Source organism: Stegodyphus dumicola, chromosome 6, assembly GCF_044657685.1.
Source record: "Stegodyphus dumicola isolate Sdum_Otavi_A_Nest chromosome 6, ASM4465768v1".
NCBI lineage: Eukaryota > Metazoa > Arthropoda > Arachnida > Araneae > Eresidae > Stegodyphus > Stegodyphus dumicola.
This window is the reverse complement of record NC_140773.1, coordinates 42311515-42328769: the sequence shown is the minus strand read 5'-3', so window position 1 is coordinate 42328769 and position 17255 is coordinate 42311515. Positions and strand designations below refer to the sequence as shown.

The 17255-nt window shown below is 37.0% G+C and overlaps 1 protein-coding gene across 1 annotated transcript in view; it reads left to right on the top strand.

Annotated features, from left to right (window-relative positions):
• LOC118197109 (cell adhesion molecule 1-like) overlaps nucleotides 1-17255 on the top strand; it is a 266910-nt gene that overhangs the window by 211848 nt on the left and 37807 nt on the right. Inside the window, exon 4 of the mRNA XM_085818256.1 lies at nucleotides 14160-14293. Coding sequence (XP_085674382.1) covers nucleotides 14160-14293 — 134 coding nt within the window. The remainder of the gene's footprint in view (nucleotides 1-14159; nucleotides 14294-17255) is intronic.

The window sequence follows — 17255 nt, the reverse complement described above, 5'->3', positions numbered from 1 at the left end:
TTGTGTAATCTTCCTTAGAACAGATGTGAATTGCAAATAATATGTTTTCCTTAACATCTTGGAAATTATAGAACGGGTACCCGTTAGATTAAAATAGTCATGTAATAGATTTGCAAATCATGAATTTAAATGTAACAAAAAGTAAATGACAAATTGAAGAATTCCCCTGTGTCTAAAATAAGTAAATTAAAAGATAACACAAATAAGAAATAGACTCTCTGATGAGGATAAGATTTAATTTTTATTGTGAGGAATTTGAATAAACTGATATTTAATCTGGAAACCTATTACTTATGTTTTCTTTATATCTGTTATGTATTTTTCTTATATATATATTGATTTTACATGTTGTTTATTCGATCCTCTCACGGCGCTGTCCCGGATGCATTTTCATAACGCAATGCATTAAAAATTCACTTATACGATCACTAAAAGTAATTGGTAATTAATTGGTATCACTAAAAGTAATTGGTTGGTAATTAGCAAACTCTTAAGAGTTTAGTTTCTCAGTTGATATATAGTTAGTTGCGGTTCACCTGTCTGTTTCTGCATTAGTTTCCTCCCTAAGAGGAAGTTGTAACACAGCATTGGTGCCCATGATTTTTCGGCAAAGTATAGAAACAAAACATAGGTTTCTCTCTCAGAAACAGAACATTGGTGCAGTAGCTATTTAACACAGGTATGCGGCGACTGTCACTGGATAAACAGAAGCGAGACTCATCTGAGAACACGACGATTCGCCATTCTGTCATCCACATCCACATAGCTATTTTTACTCTGGAAAACAGAAACAGGAGCACTGCTGCCCAGCACGGCTGTCCGCCTCGTCTTGAAAGTCTTAAGTCACTCGTCCGGTTCAATTTCGCTTTTTAACCAGAACGCGGCAGGGGAGCATGTTTGCAGCTCCCGGCCGGAAACGTCTCTCTAAGCAATTACAGCTCGCCTTTTTTCGCTCATTCCAAGAGCAAGCTCCAAGTTACACTCTTAGCACAAAAGTAAGCAAGTCCATCCAGTAAGTGATTCCAAGAGTAAGAAGAGTAAGTGAGTAAAGTCTCTCGCCTCTTAGTCAAACCGCGGCCGGGGAGCATCTCTCTTCGTAAATTCCATCGTTTCTAACGCTTTCAAGCAAGTTTATGCTGGCGTCTATGCTGGGGGATCAATGGCAGTCTTCTTAACGGACGCCGTGAGTGCAGGCCACGTTCAACCAATCCACGGAAATGGTTCTGGTCGACACGGGAACATCCACGGTATCTTGCACACGCTGCAGAATCGCGGTACAAGTGACCTGCGGGACCACCACAGCTTGTCGGCGGATGCATCGATCCACGCGTGCTGACCTTACTCTGGCTACACCTGTACCCCTCCTTATTCCCACATTTCCTTGTTCCAACCAGGTTCGCCATAGCCGATGCATCGTGCTCGCATCCATGTGGGTATCAGCTGCGATTTGACATAAGAACCAACCCGCCCTTCTCAATCCAATTACCATACCCCTCGTAAAATCGTCTATCTGCTGGAAGTGCCTTTGTTGACCGCGGCCTGGCATTCTCTTCTATTACACGTATTCGGAATCCCACCCAGAGCATGCAACGAGGAAGCACGCCATCACGCCGAGCTCTTGGTTTTTGCCCAATTTTCAGTGGAAGTTTTTGAGTGCGACGTGTGTATTATATACGAAAATGTGCGTGAATATCTCCTGCATCCTTGGATACATCGTTTAAGTGTGTGTGAGTGATATTTCTCCAGATTTTTATGTTTGAGTGCTTCTAACAAAAGAAAATAGGCAGTCGCAATTTACCGTGTTTTTGTTCACCACTTCTGCCGCTACAGCAACGGAAGGGTCCCGCCTAGCTACCACGTGGTTCCCCTGGTAGGCCTAGGAAATCGGCCAAATATTCCATGTCCAGAAATTAATTTTTAATTAAAATATATGTATATATCTTCGGATCCATTGCAACCAGGAATTTCAAGAACTGGTATGTTTATTTTTTTTCAAAATGTTTAACATTTTTACAGGATTTGCATAGTGTTTTTAATTCCATCGTTTTCATCTTCAGTTTCGACATTATAGCTCTCGTCGTCGAATAACTTTTCGATAACTTTGAACACTATTCGACAAACTCTAAAAATTTAGTTTTAAAGCTCTAGTTGCGTGCTTTTGATGTGTTTTACATGAGAACTGATCTTTATGCACTCTGTAGTTTACCTTTAATTACTTGAAATGTTTATTTAATCTTTTAATTACTGTATTAATTGCTGTATTTTAATTACTTGTATTTTTATGTTTCTACTTGCACTTAAAAATCAGTCAGTTTGATTGTATTTAGAGAATTTTTAGTCATAGTTCATCTGTTAATTATGTTTAGTATCTTACTTATTCTACTACATGTTTTAATTACTGTAATTTCTTGTTACTGGGTGTGAAAGGGACCTATTGTTACCAAATTTTATCATATATTGGTTGTTATACAGCAATAAGCAATAGCTATTTTACGTTAAGTATTTGATAAAGAGTTACACTACGAGTGTGATAATTTGCAACTCTGAGAAAGTTCTTGGACAGCATGTCCTGTTAATCAGTGATTCCAACTGACGGTGATTCCGCGCATTCACAAAGTGACGTAGACGCCATTAATTTATTGACCTCTGATTTGCCTTACGCAGAGAAAGTAGCTATTTTGTGTGAGGATATTAGACAGGTAGCGGCCACCACCAGAAGTACTAAATATCTTTTACCTACAGTTCTTCGCACCAGACTATTAGACTCCCTGGTTGCGTTGCAGACGCTGGCCTTACAAGGTGCAGAATTAGCAGCCAAGCCAACAAAGATAGACACAGGTGTTAATACATCAACAGTGCTTTGCTGTGAATTGGCTCGCTCTCAGCCTCTACCGATAGCACAACAACCACCTGATTTACAGGCACCTCCACCTTTGCCAACAGCTTCTCGACCAACTTTTGCAGAGATTATAAAGAAACATAAGAATCCGAGTCTATACATACGTCCCAAAGCGGACGTCACAGAGACTGAGCTAAAGGCGCAGCTAAACGCTAAAGTATCACTTTCCAAGCTACAGGCAGGTATAGAAAGAATTTCTAAGCTCAACAAAGGAGGTTTCGAGGTTGTCTGTAAATCCACTGAAGATGTCGAAATCCTCGAACAACAGCTTCAACAACAAGATATCCCAGCGGAAGTCACCCGTCCATGGAAACGTAAGCCAAGATGCACCGTCCATGACTTGCCGGTATCCACACAATCAGAAGAAGTACTCGCAGAACTCAGCGGCGTCACTGGAATGCTTAGCACCACCTTTAAACCCCTATTCCGATTACAAGAACGTCGTAAAGGCAAAATCAAGTGGGTTTTTGAGTGTGAGCCGACAGGCTTTGCAGCCATCATGCAGCACGGAAAAATCTTCCTCGGCTGGGAGGCTCATAGAGTCTCAGAGCATATTGGCCTCCAGCAATGTTTTAGATGCTAACAATATGGGCATAAGCAAGCTGACTGCAGAAGTAGAAAACAATATTGCTCCTACTGTGCAGAAGAACATGGGAACCGTGATTGCACAGCCCAACAACCACAGTGTATCAACTGTGGTGAGGCCAACTCCCGCTATGGCACCAAATACAGCTACTTCCATCCTGCCTATGCTCCAGAATGCCCACAATACCAGCGCAAGGTACAGTCAATATGAGATAATACAGAATACTGCTAATCTTGATTTATCAAACGTCATAAATAAAGATACAATATGCAGTACATTATCTATCAAATGTATACAAATAAATTTACAGCGAGCAAAAGCAGCAGTTGCTCAACTAGCACAATTTGCAGCAGAATTTGGTGCTGACCTGATAATGGCTCAGGAACCTTACACGCGAGACGGAATTGCAGTGGGATTTCCATTGCAATGGACAATTTATCAACAAGGAAATGTAGAATATCCTCCTTAGGGCCATTATTATTAACTGCAACAAAAAATGGTCTCCGGCTATCGTAGCAATTGAACGCGATAATGTTGCAATCATTATAGAAGCACAAGAAGCATCTTTACTGTTTATCTCACAATACTCTCCTCCTTCTGCAGATATTTTGGCTACTACACAGTTTCTTACAGATACCCTGCAAAAGATTAAAATTCCTCTTAAAATAATTACAGGCGATTATAATGCCCACAACACGGTTTGGGAGTATGCTTCTACGAATGACAAAGGAAGCCTTCTGGAGGATTTTCTGTCTGCTAATCATCTTGTTTTACATAACACAGCAGACACTCCTCCGACATATGACAGAATCTACGCACAAGGCTGGCCTGATTTGACGGTCAGCTCAGCCTCAGCTGCGCCATTAATACAAAACTGGAGGGTTAATGATGAAATTAGCTTAAGCGACCATCGTTACATTACTTTCTCAATAGAGCAACCGACGACAATTAATATTATTCGTCGTTACAACCTACCTGGTAGGCGTAAACGTGCTTTTACTACTAGAGTCAAGAATTTGTTTGAAGGTACAACAGCTAACTCAAGCGAACTCTAGAGACGAATTGGAGAATTTCACAGTGACTGTACAAAAGTGTATACAGCAAGCGTGTGATGACATATTGCCACAGCGTAGTACTAAAAAACTGACTACGATCAATTGGTGGAGTAGTGAACTTCGTATTCAGCAGAGGCAATGTCGCGCATTACGTCGAAGGTTAAAGACTGAGCGTAGACTAAACCTTCCAGCTAAGACCCTCCCAATTTATCAACAGGCAAGAGCGAAGTACAAACGTTCAATTTTGCAGGCTAAAATCAATTCATGGCATGCTTCTTGTACAGATTCACAAAACATCTATGGTATTCATCATAAGATTATGACTGGAAAGCTGTTTAGGCCTGCCCAGTTACACATCCCTACACGAATAAATGTTACTCAGGACTACAGAAGGGAAACATTAATACAGATCCTGGATTCCGTCTTCAGTCAGGATGACCCAACCGAAGATTCTAAGCAACAAGCAACTATACGTACAGAACAGATGTCTACCAACGTGCCACCGGATAGGGATATTACATTGAAAGAACTAAAACATATATTAGCGCATTTGCCAAAGAAAAAGGCCCCTGGCCCTGATGGCATTGATTATGCAATCGTTAAAACAGTCGTTTTGGCCAAGCCAACAATCTTTGTTAGCTTTTTCAATAAATTGCTAGCTACGGGTACATTCCCGAAATCATTTAAAATCGGACAAGTGGTGTTGTTTTTGAAAAAAGATCGCAATCCAGCGGAACCCACATCTTTCCGACCAATCTGTTTACTTCCGGCTCTTGGTAAACTGTTTGAAAAACTCCTTATGACCAGACTACGCTATTATCTACACGTTAATAATATCCTCAATCCCAGGCAATATGGAGTTAGGCCAGGAACTTCCACTTTACACGCTTTGCATGATATCAAAGAGGCTATCATGGACAACAAATATCACGGTCTCCATACAGCACTCATCAGCTTAGACCTGAAGAGTGCATTTGACAACTTATGGTGGCCAGCGATCTTGCAGGCTCTAAGAAGTTCTGGCTGCCCAAGCAATATCTTTAATACTATAAATCATTATCTACAGGATCGATGAATAATGATTATACATTCAGCGGGAATTATTGAAAAGTCACAGACGAGAGGATGCCCGCAGGGTTCCTGCACAGGTCCTCAACTCTGGAATTTAACCTTCAATAAGCTACTCAATGCTTCCTGGCCTGCGCATACGAACATTTTTGCCTATGCCGATGACGCGGCCTTGGTTGTCAAGGGACATTCTCGTGAAGAATTGCAAAAGAACTGCAATGAGGCCTGTCAAATTTTCCAGCGAAATTGTGACGAACTGAAATTAGTCATAGCAGAAAATAAGTGTCAAATTTTACTGGTGCCTAAGAAGGGAGGCTCTTTGGCAAGGAGACCGCGTATTGTACTCAATGGTCAGAGACTCAAAATTGTAAAAGAATTAAAATATCTTGGTGTTACCTTTGATGAAAAACTTACGTGGATTCCTCATGTTCTCTCTATTAAAAAGCGTACCCTGGCCATCGCCAAACAACTAAGACAATTTTATGGATACAAGTGGGGTTTGAACCACCACATTCAAAAGATCTTATACACAACGGTTGTAGAAAAAATAGTAACTTATGCAGCAGCAATTTGGGCTCTCCCTATGCAGAGGAGAAAAATCAAGCATCTCTGTACTATTCAGCGCCCTTTTGCCTTAGGAATAACTCGGGCATATATTACTACTTCCACTGATGCAATAAATGTCTTGGCTGGTTTGCTCCCACTGCATATTAGAACTGAGGAGGAAGCAGCACGACAAATGTTAATACAGCTACACAAGCCAATAGCATTTGCTGAAGAAAATTTTACTTCGGAGGAATATGAAACTGTTATGTTAAAAATATCACGGTACCAATAATGTTATGTTAAAAATGTCATGGCACCAATAATGTTATGGTTTCCTAAAGGTCTGGTACCTAAAAGGTTTCCTACTCTGTTGACATAACACTTAAAATTTTTTAACAGTAATATACTAATATCAGTTAGCCCTGTACATTTGCGTTGTGTTTTCGGATTAACCCTGAAATCAATTTGAGAATGAGACGGGTGAAAATCATGAGCACACACACAAAAAGAAATAAATAAACATTGACTGATCTAGAAAAGTGAGCCTATTTATTAAATTTTTTTAGACTTACTTAATCCAGTAATTTGTAGGCAATTAATATTCAATCAGAACTGTTAACATATTGATTATTACACAGTGCAGAATAACTTAGTAAGCAAATCATATTCAAGCTGAACTGTAAAATATTGCTTTCTACAAAATGCATACCTCTACAGAGTAATATTACTTCTATCTTAGACTCAATAATATCAAACTATTATTGCTATTACATTCAGATAAATATGATTAGATAAAACTTTGGATAAATTAACAATACCCTCCCCGGGGAGAAAAAAAAGAATAATTAACAAGTTATACATTCCAAAAAAAACATTTCACACCGAGTAATCAATTCCAATGTAATTCTGGTTATTGCACATAGTAACTTTCTATTTTCAAAAGAATGATTTAACCGGGTAATATGTTAATTAAAATCAGGCTATTACAAGCAATTTAATTCAGAATAATCAATACCAATGTAATTCAGGTTATTGCACATAGTAACTTTCTATTTTCAAAAGAATTATTTAACCGGGTAATATGTTAATTAAAATCAGGCTATTACATCCTACAAGCAATTTAATTCAGAATAATCAATACCAATGTAATTCAGGTTATTGCACATAGTAACTTTCTATTTTCAGAAGAATGATTTAACCGGGTAATATGTTAATTAAAATCAGGCTATTACATCCTACAAGCAATTTAATCCCTAAGAGGAGCAAAGAAGCTCAAATAATGACACCTTTACCAATCAATCTTCACCAAGAAAGAAATTCACAAGTTCAATTAAATAATTTAATGAAGAATAAATTTCCTTAACCAATCTGACTAATTTACATTCACTGTTTCAATTAACTAATTTAAATAATGATATATTTCCTTGGCCAATCTAATAATTTACTTTATGGACAACAAAATGATTTCATTAGAATTAGGTTAATTTACTCAACTACAAAATTTTAATTCAACTAATTAAGTTATTTTAATCACTATTAACTACTTTAGTTGTTAGAATTACTTATTAGAAATGTCTATTAAACTTTACTATAAGAATTAACTATTATAATTTTTTTTCCTTTTTTTTTTTTTTTTTAAATATCAGACCAACAAATAAAAGAAAACAAATAAAAAAAACTTATCTGATGAAATACACGCTGCAGGTGAACAGGAGGAGGAGAAATGCCCTCATATTTAAAAATTATCAAGATTCCAAGGAGGACGGCTGCTGAGCGTAGTAGAAAATGAGAAGAGTTCATAGGTAGATAGTTTTCCAAAAAGTTCAGCAATTACTATTGATTTAAGAAGCACTACGGAGGTTCTCTTTGATGTCCAATCCAGTATTGAAGTTAGCATTTTTGTCGTAGCGACACCGGAGCTAGCGATGCAGAAGACTCTTGATGGCGGCAATTAATTCTTAAGATTAGGAATATCGATGCAGATGAAAACTCTATTCATGGAGGAGAATATTGAAGTGTAGCATTATGTAATAGCGACACCGGAGCTAGCGGTGCAGATGAAAACTCTATTCATGGAGGAGAGATTGAAATTTCTTCTTAACGGCACTAGAACTAGGCATCACCCTTCTTTGCATTTTCCTATTTTAATTATCTTTGAGTAACTTACATATTAAGGCACGGCAATGAGGAGCCTATAATTTAGTCGAGGTCATAATGCGTGCAACTAAGTCCCTCGTTCAAAACTCCAGGGCAAGAGGCCCGTAGATCCAAAGGCGGAAAAATGCATTTTCCGAAATGAAATTCAGCTGCCAACGAGACAGCGTCCGATGGTAAGTAGAAAGTGCAAAAAAGTGTAAAAAAGTGCGCTCGTCCCACAAAACAACCCGTTAAAAGGGAGAGCGCCGGACTGCCAAGTTGGCGCAACCCATTTTTCGCCGAAAGTTGAAATAGTTGCAACCACAGCATACCCTCATGTTATCAAACTCGCCAAAACCACTACTTTGAAACCTCAACGGAAAATCTATGTCGCCAAACCCTCGCCAAATAAACACCACCTGCGACCGGGGGAGATTAGGAATTTCAACAACCCTGCAAGGGTCCCAACGAAAGAACGCTGAAAACTCGCAAAAAGTGACTTTTCAACCGGAAAGAAGGCATTTCATCCCCCTTTAACTAAATCACAAGCGAAACGAAGAAAAATCTACTAATTAAAGCTCATAACTGAAATGCAATTAAAGTTAGAAAAATGAAAGTTATGCCAAATTAAAGAGCTAATTTTTCTGCAACTAATGATATTAAATACTAAGAAATCAAATTAATTTTTGACATGAAAAACTGAGTTTATTACGTAGGAAAAAAAATACTTATCCATTGTTTGCGTGTACAAGAATGAAGACGCAGTTCGCGTAAACTCGGAAAGCCAAAATATATTACACTAGAATTAATAGGCCCAAAAAGAATATAACCAAACTTGTGTAGCTCAAATTTTGAATAATTACAAATTAAAATTTTGATTTTTATGAATCACTTAATTAAATTAAATTCGCTACACAACATCCAGCAGTAGGAGAATCATGATGCTCCTGCAAAATTCTTAATACTAGTGTTTTAGGAACAACTAGTCTATCTTGTTTCTGCCAACGTGACTTGGGTTTCTTGTATTTGCAATACAAAACATCTTCCTTTACAAAAAATATCTGAGAATTAGGTGTAGGAGACTTATTATTCTTAAGATCAGTTACAATCTGTTGGCAAGAAGGATCAGAAGCTTGTTCTTTTTTGAATAAATCCAACAATTCAGGAGTAATGGAAGTTTGAATTAACTGTGTAACATTTACTGCTCTAGATAAATAGTCTGCTGTTAAATTTAATCTACCTGGTTTGTGAACAATCTTATAATCAAACTGGGATAAACCCATAATCCAACGTGCAATTCGAGAAGTGGGATCTTTAAGTTTTAAAACATGAGATAATGAAGCTTGATCAGAATATACTGTAAATGGTTTACCAAGACGATATTGTCTAAAATGTGCTGTGGCCCAAACAACTGCCAAAATTTCCCTCTCTACAGTACTATAACGTGTTTCAGGACCTTTTAATTTTCTACTAGCATAACAAATTGGGTGTTGGAAACCGTTAGAATCTTCTTGACACAAGACAGCACCCAATGCATAATTAGAAGCATCTGTACACAAGGAAAAAGGTTTAAGAAAATTAGGTAAAGCCAAAATGGGTTCATTCAGAAGTTCAGCTTTTAGAATATCAAAAGCATGCTGAGCTTCATGTGACCAATAAAATGGAACTTTATCTTTAGTGAGCTGAGTTAAAGGAAGTGCCTTTTGGGCAAAATTTGGAATGAACCTTCTGTAAAAGCCAATAAGGCCTAAAAATCGCCTAACTTCTTTCCTATTTTTAGGTGCAATAAAACTCTGAATGGTCTTTAAATTTTTATCATCTGGCTGTATAATACCCTTGGTAACTTTATATCCCAAATACGTAATTTGTTCTTTCAGAAAATGACATTTAGAAGGTTTAAGTTTTAAATTATGCTGTTTTAGTCTATCAAAAACTAACTTCAATTTTTCCAAATGTTCATCAAAAGTTTTAGAAGCAATGACAATATCATCAATGTAAATCCCTATTTTTAATGGTGAAAGATTGGCCAAAACTATAAACATCAACCTTTGAAAGGAACTAGGAGCATTTCGCATGCCAAAAGGTGTTCGTAACCACTCATAGTGCCCAGAAGGAGTCGAGAAACCACTTTTGAAGGTGTCATCAGGATGAATTTTCATCTGGAAAAACCCTGAAGTTAGATCAAGTGTGGAAAAATAATTCGAATCTCCTAACTGTTCTATCAATTCAATCATGGAAGACAGAGGAAAACTGTCTTCTATCGTTTTCTCATTCAACTTGCGGAAGTCAGTGACTAAACGGTAGGGGTTATCCGCTTTCTTAACAAATAAAACAGGAGCACTGTAAGGGCTGTCACTTTCTTGAATGATGTTGGCTTCAAGCAGCTCTGCTACCTGTCTATCTAATTCATCCCTGAGATGGTAAGGTACTTTGTAAGGCTTTTGCCTAACAGGAATATTATCACGCAAGTTGATGTTGTGTAAGATGGTGTCACACCCTGTTAACTCAGTGACTGAGGCAGCAAAGACGTTACTATACTGATTGAGAAGGTGTGATAAATGTTGTTGTTGCTGCTCAGGTAAATGTGTAAGATCAAATTCACCACCCCAAGACTCGAAATCCTCCCCTGTTTCTATGGTGGTGTTGTTTACAAGTTCAGAGTTATGTGTGATGACATTCACAGGTTGGGCACTGGTCAATTTCATTCCTTTATTAAGATGTAGTGTATTCGGTGAAAAATTTGCAATTTTGACATAAAATTCGTTAGATGAAGAAGTCTGATTAACTGACCTGGCTATGGAAAATTGACTTTGAGCATGTTCTATTAAAAGTTCAATTAAGACAGTATCAGTAGTGAAATTTACAGAACGAGCAGTGAGCTTAATGATATTTTCAGAAAAAGGTGGTAATTTATGTTTGGTTACAGAGTAACAAAATGACTGAGAAACTGAAGTTGAGAAAACCTTATTACTCATAGCACTAGGCTGACTTAGATTCCATTTAAGAATTACATTTGATCCTAAGAGTTGAGAAGTGGAGAAATCCAAATGCATATTGTGGTCTGCAAGAAATTTAGTTCCTAATAAAGCACCATACTGAGATGAAAGAGGTGTGTCAGTAATTAAAAATTCTGTTTCAAAATATTGATGTTGAAATTCTATTGTTAAATTCATTTTTTTATTTATTTTTACTTTTTCTGCAGCAATACCCTTTAAATATATGTTACAGGAATCCAATGAGAGTTTATTTCCAAAACATTGAATGTATTTAGCTTCTATGATGTTTACAGTTGCCCCCGAGTCCAATAAAAACTTTACCTTATTCCCCAAAATAGATCCCTCAACAATAGGCAAAGACGCCTCACTAGTGGATACTGTAAAAACCGATGGCACCTCCAAAAGGGTTTTAGGAGACGAAACGGAGACTGGTTTCTCCCCACCCTGAATTAGTTTAAATTAAAACTTAGTGCTTGGGGATTCAAAGCATTTGTAGCCACACTTGTGGTATTTGGAGCACCCGAAACAGCTGATGTGGTGTTACTAGAATGTCTCCTGGCTGTTTGGTTATTTCGAAATCTCTGTTGACCCTGTCTAGAGTGCTGATTAGGCACTATATTCGCATAGCAGTCCCTGCTAACATGCCCTATTCTGTTGCATCTGTAACAACGAGGCTGTATGGGTCTTGAACGAGTACCTTGTGATATTAAACTCTGCACCTGTGTTTGGAGAGAGCCCATCATTTTTGTAAGCTGAGCTATATTTTCCTGCTGCATCTTAATAGCTATAGTGAGCTCTGAGTTGGTTACTGATGGTGGTGTAACTGCCTTCTCGACTGCTGGCTTAGCAGCATTCACTGCTCTAACCTCAGCTGTTGCAAAATCACTACTAGCATGGCTCTTAGCCCACATGTCTTCCTCAATAATTGCATGCTGTTTAGCAGATGCAAAAGTTTTGTGATTCTGTGGCAGCAACAAGCGTCGCAAATGCAACTGCAATCCTTCGATAAACACTGACAGAAGTAAATCCTGTCTCTGTGCTTCTGCTGCAGGGTCACTGCTTCTTTCACTGGTACAGTTTTGTACGAAAGAGCCTCTATACGTGCTGCAAATTGTCGCACTGACTCGTGTGGTTTCTGAAAAGCCTGAATAAGAGCACTGATGTTAGAGTGCAAATTGTGCACTGAACTGAACCTCTCTTTCAACGCTTTCACAACATAGTCAAGACTGGCTTCTTTCTTTAACCTAGGATTATTCCTAATTAATTCTGCAGCCTCACCTGCCACCTTGACTCTGATCACTGTTAACTTATCTTCATCTGACCAACCCACATGAGTGGCAATGAGATCAATCCTATCTAAGAAGTCATTCAGACTAATTCCCTTGTCTGCACCTGAGAACAGAGGAACAGAATCCAGAGGATCAGAACCAAAAACTGATAGAGCCATTACTTCTTGACTCTCCTCCCAGTCTATTGCACTATTACTAGCCGCTCTGGCTGCTCGTTTTGACACTTTCTTTGGCATTTTAAACTGCGATCAGCAATTTCCAGCACATAAAGTAGGGATGTATCCCAATGTGTGACTAACACGCGTGCCTTTGAACCTTATGTTGCAAACATACAGTTGCAAAAGTGTGAAACAGTAATCCTCAAAATCAATATGTAAACATGCAATACAAAATTTTGCACAAAACAAAATACTTAACTAAACAGGTACTGCGTGAAAATGTTTGTGTTGGATACAATAGTTTTAAAGTCCAAATGTGTATCAGTAGTACATATCTGGTATGCAACCTCAGACAATAAGTATAAAATAAGCACAGTAATACGACCACTGTATAGGCCTGTCACTGTAACTAACTAACGAGTAGGGTTTCAGTAAAAAGCCTAGAAATAGAAATGCTTTAATAATCCTGTTTGATTATATATTGTATCATGCATATGTAGGAAATTGTATGGTTTATTTATATTGTACGATATCGTAAGTACTGTAAAGTATGACCTGTAGTCCCACTAGTCTCTAGATAAGGGTGGACGTGGTGCTATTACCAATTAACCATAACGGTAAAGGGATGGTGCCCACGTCCTCCGTCACTTAACTAAACTATTACACGTATTCTCCAGGACAAAAACCAACTTTCTTCGCCAAGTCGTCTGGCAGAAATAACGACACGAATATTGCCCAGTCTGCATGTTCCTTCCCTTATACCTTACTTCACGTGCGTCGGAGAGTTGCGCATTTCACAGCATTTGCATAACTCAGTGGCGTGCGTCTACTCTAAAATTTGCATAAATTTCTGACCACTCCTTTTTGGTGTTGCATTTTCAATGCCGAGCAGTGTATATATACCGTGACTTGTAAATTAATGTGAATGTAACGTGAATTAACACAATCTTAAAGATTTCTTATGACAAGTCACAATTTAATTTGACACTTATGTTTAGACGATTCATCTGGAGCTCAGCAACACATATAGATCAACTATAACTTCAAAAATTATAACTTCAAAAATTTAATACTTCTCGCAATTAAATCTCGTTAGCACAAATGAGAATGAAGCTTAGCATGTGAATCTCAAAATTCAGTCTATTATTTTTTTTAACATGGTACTGTTAAATCTCAATCTGTAGATGTAGTACTGTTAAACTTAAACACTGGGGCTTAGAACGTATGCGTACAATGAATATACATTGCACTTAGACAGCTGAGGAAGGGTAAATACACCGTTTAATTGATTTATATAGTCATTTATTCATGGTCATACATTGTCATCATAATTTTTATGGTTCAAATACATTCTGAAAGTGTCGAATAACAAACTTTTATACAGAATATGCTGCAAGGTGGCACTAATATAATGTTTCTTTTGCAGTTAATCCGAGTTCCCCGCCTGTTATACGGGGAACGAAGCAGCATTACGTTAGTGGAGAGACTGTCAACGTAAGCTGCATATCTTCTCCTTCCCGGCCAGCAGCGTTTCTCAAGTGGTGGATCAATGACAGAGAAGTCAGTTCTTTTTTTTAATTTTTACTCCTCGTTTGTGTACTAAACAGTGTTAAAATGAAGATAGTTTCAAAATAAGAAAACGATTTTAAGATATTATTGCTTTCAAAATGAACATCACTTGCTAGGGAAAAGATAAACGATTTTGTGGCAAATATTCGTGTTCCTATCATAAATCGATATATATCAAAGCGATAGCCTATTTCGGGCTTTCAATTTGATGTATATCATTTTGGCCCTATGTTATAAAGATAAACGATTTTGTGGCAAATATTCGTGTTCCTATCATAAATCGATATATATCAAAGCGATAGCCTATTTCGGGCTTTCAATTTGATGTATATCCTTTTGGCCCTATGTTATAAAGATAAACGATTTTGTGGCAAATATTCGTGTTCCTATCATAAATCGATATATATCAAAGCGATAGCCTATTTCGGGCTTTCAATTTGATGTATATCATTTTGGCCCTATGTTATAAAGATAAACGATTTTGTGGCAAATATTCGTGTTCCTATCATAAATCGATATATATCAAAGCGATAGCCTATTTCGGGCTTTCAATTTGATGTATATCCTTTTGGCCCTATGTTATAAAGATAAACGATTTTGTGGCAAATATTCGTGTTCCTATCATAAATCGATATATATCAAAGCGATAGCCTATTTCGGGCTTTCAATTTGATGTATATCATTTTGGCCCTATGTTATAAAGATAAACGATTTTGTGGCAAATATTCGTGTTCCTATCATAAATCGATATATATCAAAGCGATAGCCTATTTCGGGCTTTCAATTTGATGTATATCATTTTGGCCCTATGTTATAAAGATAAACGATTTTGTGGCAAATATTCGTGTTCCTATCATAAATCGATATATATCAAAGCGATAGCCTATTTCGGGCTTTCAATTTGATGTATATCATTTTGGCCCTATGTTATAAAGATAAACGATTTTGTGGCAAATATTCGTGTTCCTATCATAAATCGATATATATCAAAGCGATAGCCTATTTCGGGCTTTCAATTTGATGTATATCATTTTGGCCCTATGTTATAAAGATAAACGATTTTGTGGCAAATATTCGTGTTCCTATCATAAATCGATATATATCAAAGCGATAGCCTATTTCGGGCTTTCAATTTGATGTATATCATTTTGGCCCTATGTTATAAAGATAAACGATTTTGTGGCAAATATTCGTGTTCCTATCATAAATCGATATATATCAAAGCGATAGCCTATTTCGGGCTTTCAATTTGATGTATATCATTTTGGCCCTATGTTATAAAGATAAACGATTTTGTGGCAAATATTCGTGTTCCTATCATAAATCGATATATATCAAAGCGATAGCCTATTTCGGGCTTTCAATTTGATGTATATCATTTTGGCCCTATGTTATAAAGATAAACGATTTTGTGGCAAATATTCGTGTTCCTATCATAAATCGATATATATCAAAGCGATAGCCTATTTCGGGCTTTCAATTTGATGTATATCATTTTGGCCCTATGTTATAAAGATAAACGATTTTGTGGCAAATATTCGTGTTCCTATCATAAATCGATATATATCAAAGCGATAGCCTATTTCGGGCTTTCAATTTGATGTATATCATTTTGGCCCTATGTTATAAAGATAAACGATTTTGTGGCAAATATTCGTGTTCCTATCATAAATCGATATATATCAAAGCGATAGCCTATTTCGGGCTTTCAATTTGATGTATATCATTTTGGCCCTATGTTATAAAGATAAACGATTTTGTGGCAAATATTCGTGTTCCTATCATAAATCGATATATATCAAAGCGATAGCCTATTTCGGGCTTTCAATTTGATGTATATCATTTTGGCCCTATGTTATAAAGATAAACGATTTTGTGGCAAATATTCGTGTTCCTATCATAAATCGATATATATCAAAGCGATAGCCTATTTCGGGCTTTCAATTTGATGTATATCATTTTGGCCCTATGTTATAAAGATAAACGATTTTGTGGCAAATATTCGTGTTCCTATCATAAATCGATATATATCAAAGCGATAGCCTATTTCGGGCTTTCAATTTGATGTATATCCTTTTGGCCCTATGTTATAAAGATAAACGATTTTGTGGCAAATATTCGTGTTCCTATCATAAATCGATATATATCAAAGCGATAGCCTATTTCGGGCTTTCAATTTGATGTATATCATTTTGGCCCTATGTTATAAAGATAAACGATTTTGTGGCAAATATTCGTGTTCCTATCATAAATCGATATATATCAAAGCGATAGCCTATTTCGGGCTTTCAATTTGATGTATATCATTTTGGCCCTATGTTATAAAGATAAACGATTTTGTGGCAAATATTCGTGTTCCTATCATAAATCGATATATATCAAAGCGATAGCCTATTTCGGGCTTTCAATTTGATGTATATCATTTTGGCCCTATGTTATAAAGATAAACGATTTTGTGGCAAATATTCGTGTTCCTATCATAAATCGATATATATCAAAGCGATAGCCTATTTCGGGCTTTCAATTTGATGTATATCATTTTGGCCCTATGTTATAAAGATAAACGATTTTGTGGCAAATATTCGTGTTCCTATCATAAATCGATATATATCAAAGCGATAGCCTATTTCGGGCTTTCAATTTGATGTATATCATTTTGGCCCTATGTTATAAAGATAAACGATTTTGTGGCAAATATTCGTGTTCCTATCATAAATCGATATATATCAAAGCGATAGCCTATTTCGGGCTTTCAATTAGATGTATATCATTTTGTCCCTATGTTATAATGAAAAGTATGTGTCATAAACAGCTTAGTTGATTTGGTTTGAAACATGCGAGAGTTGTCTGCCTAAGGGAAGGACGCCTTCCTGAAGTATACTTAAGGAAAACTGACTCGCGTACACCTTATACATGAGGAAAACTATGAAAATGCCCATGCAGCCACCTCGTT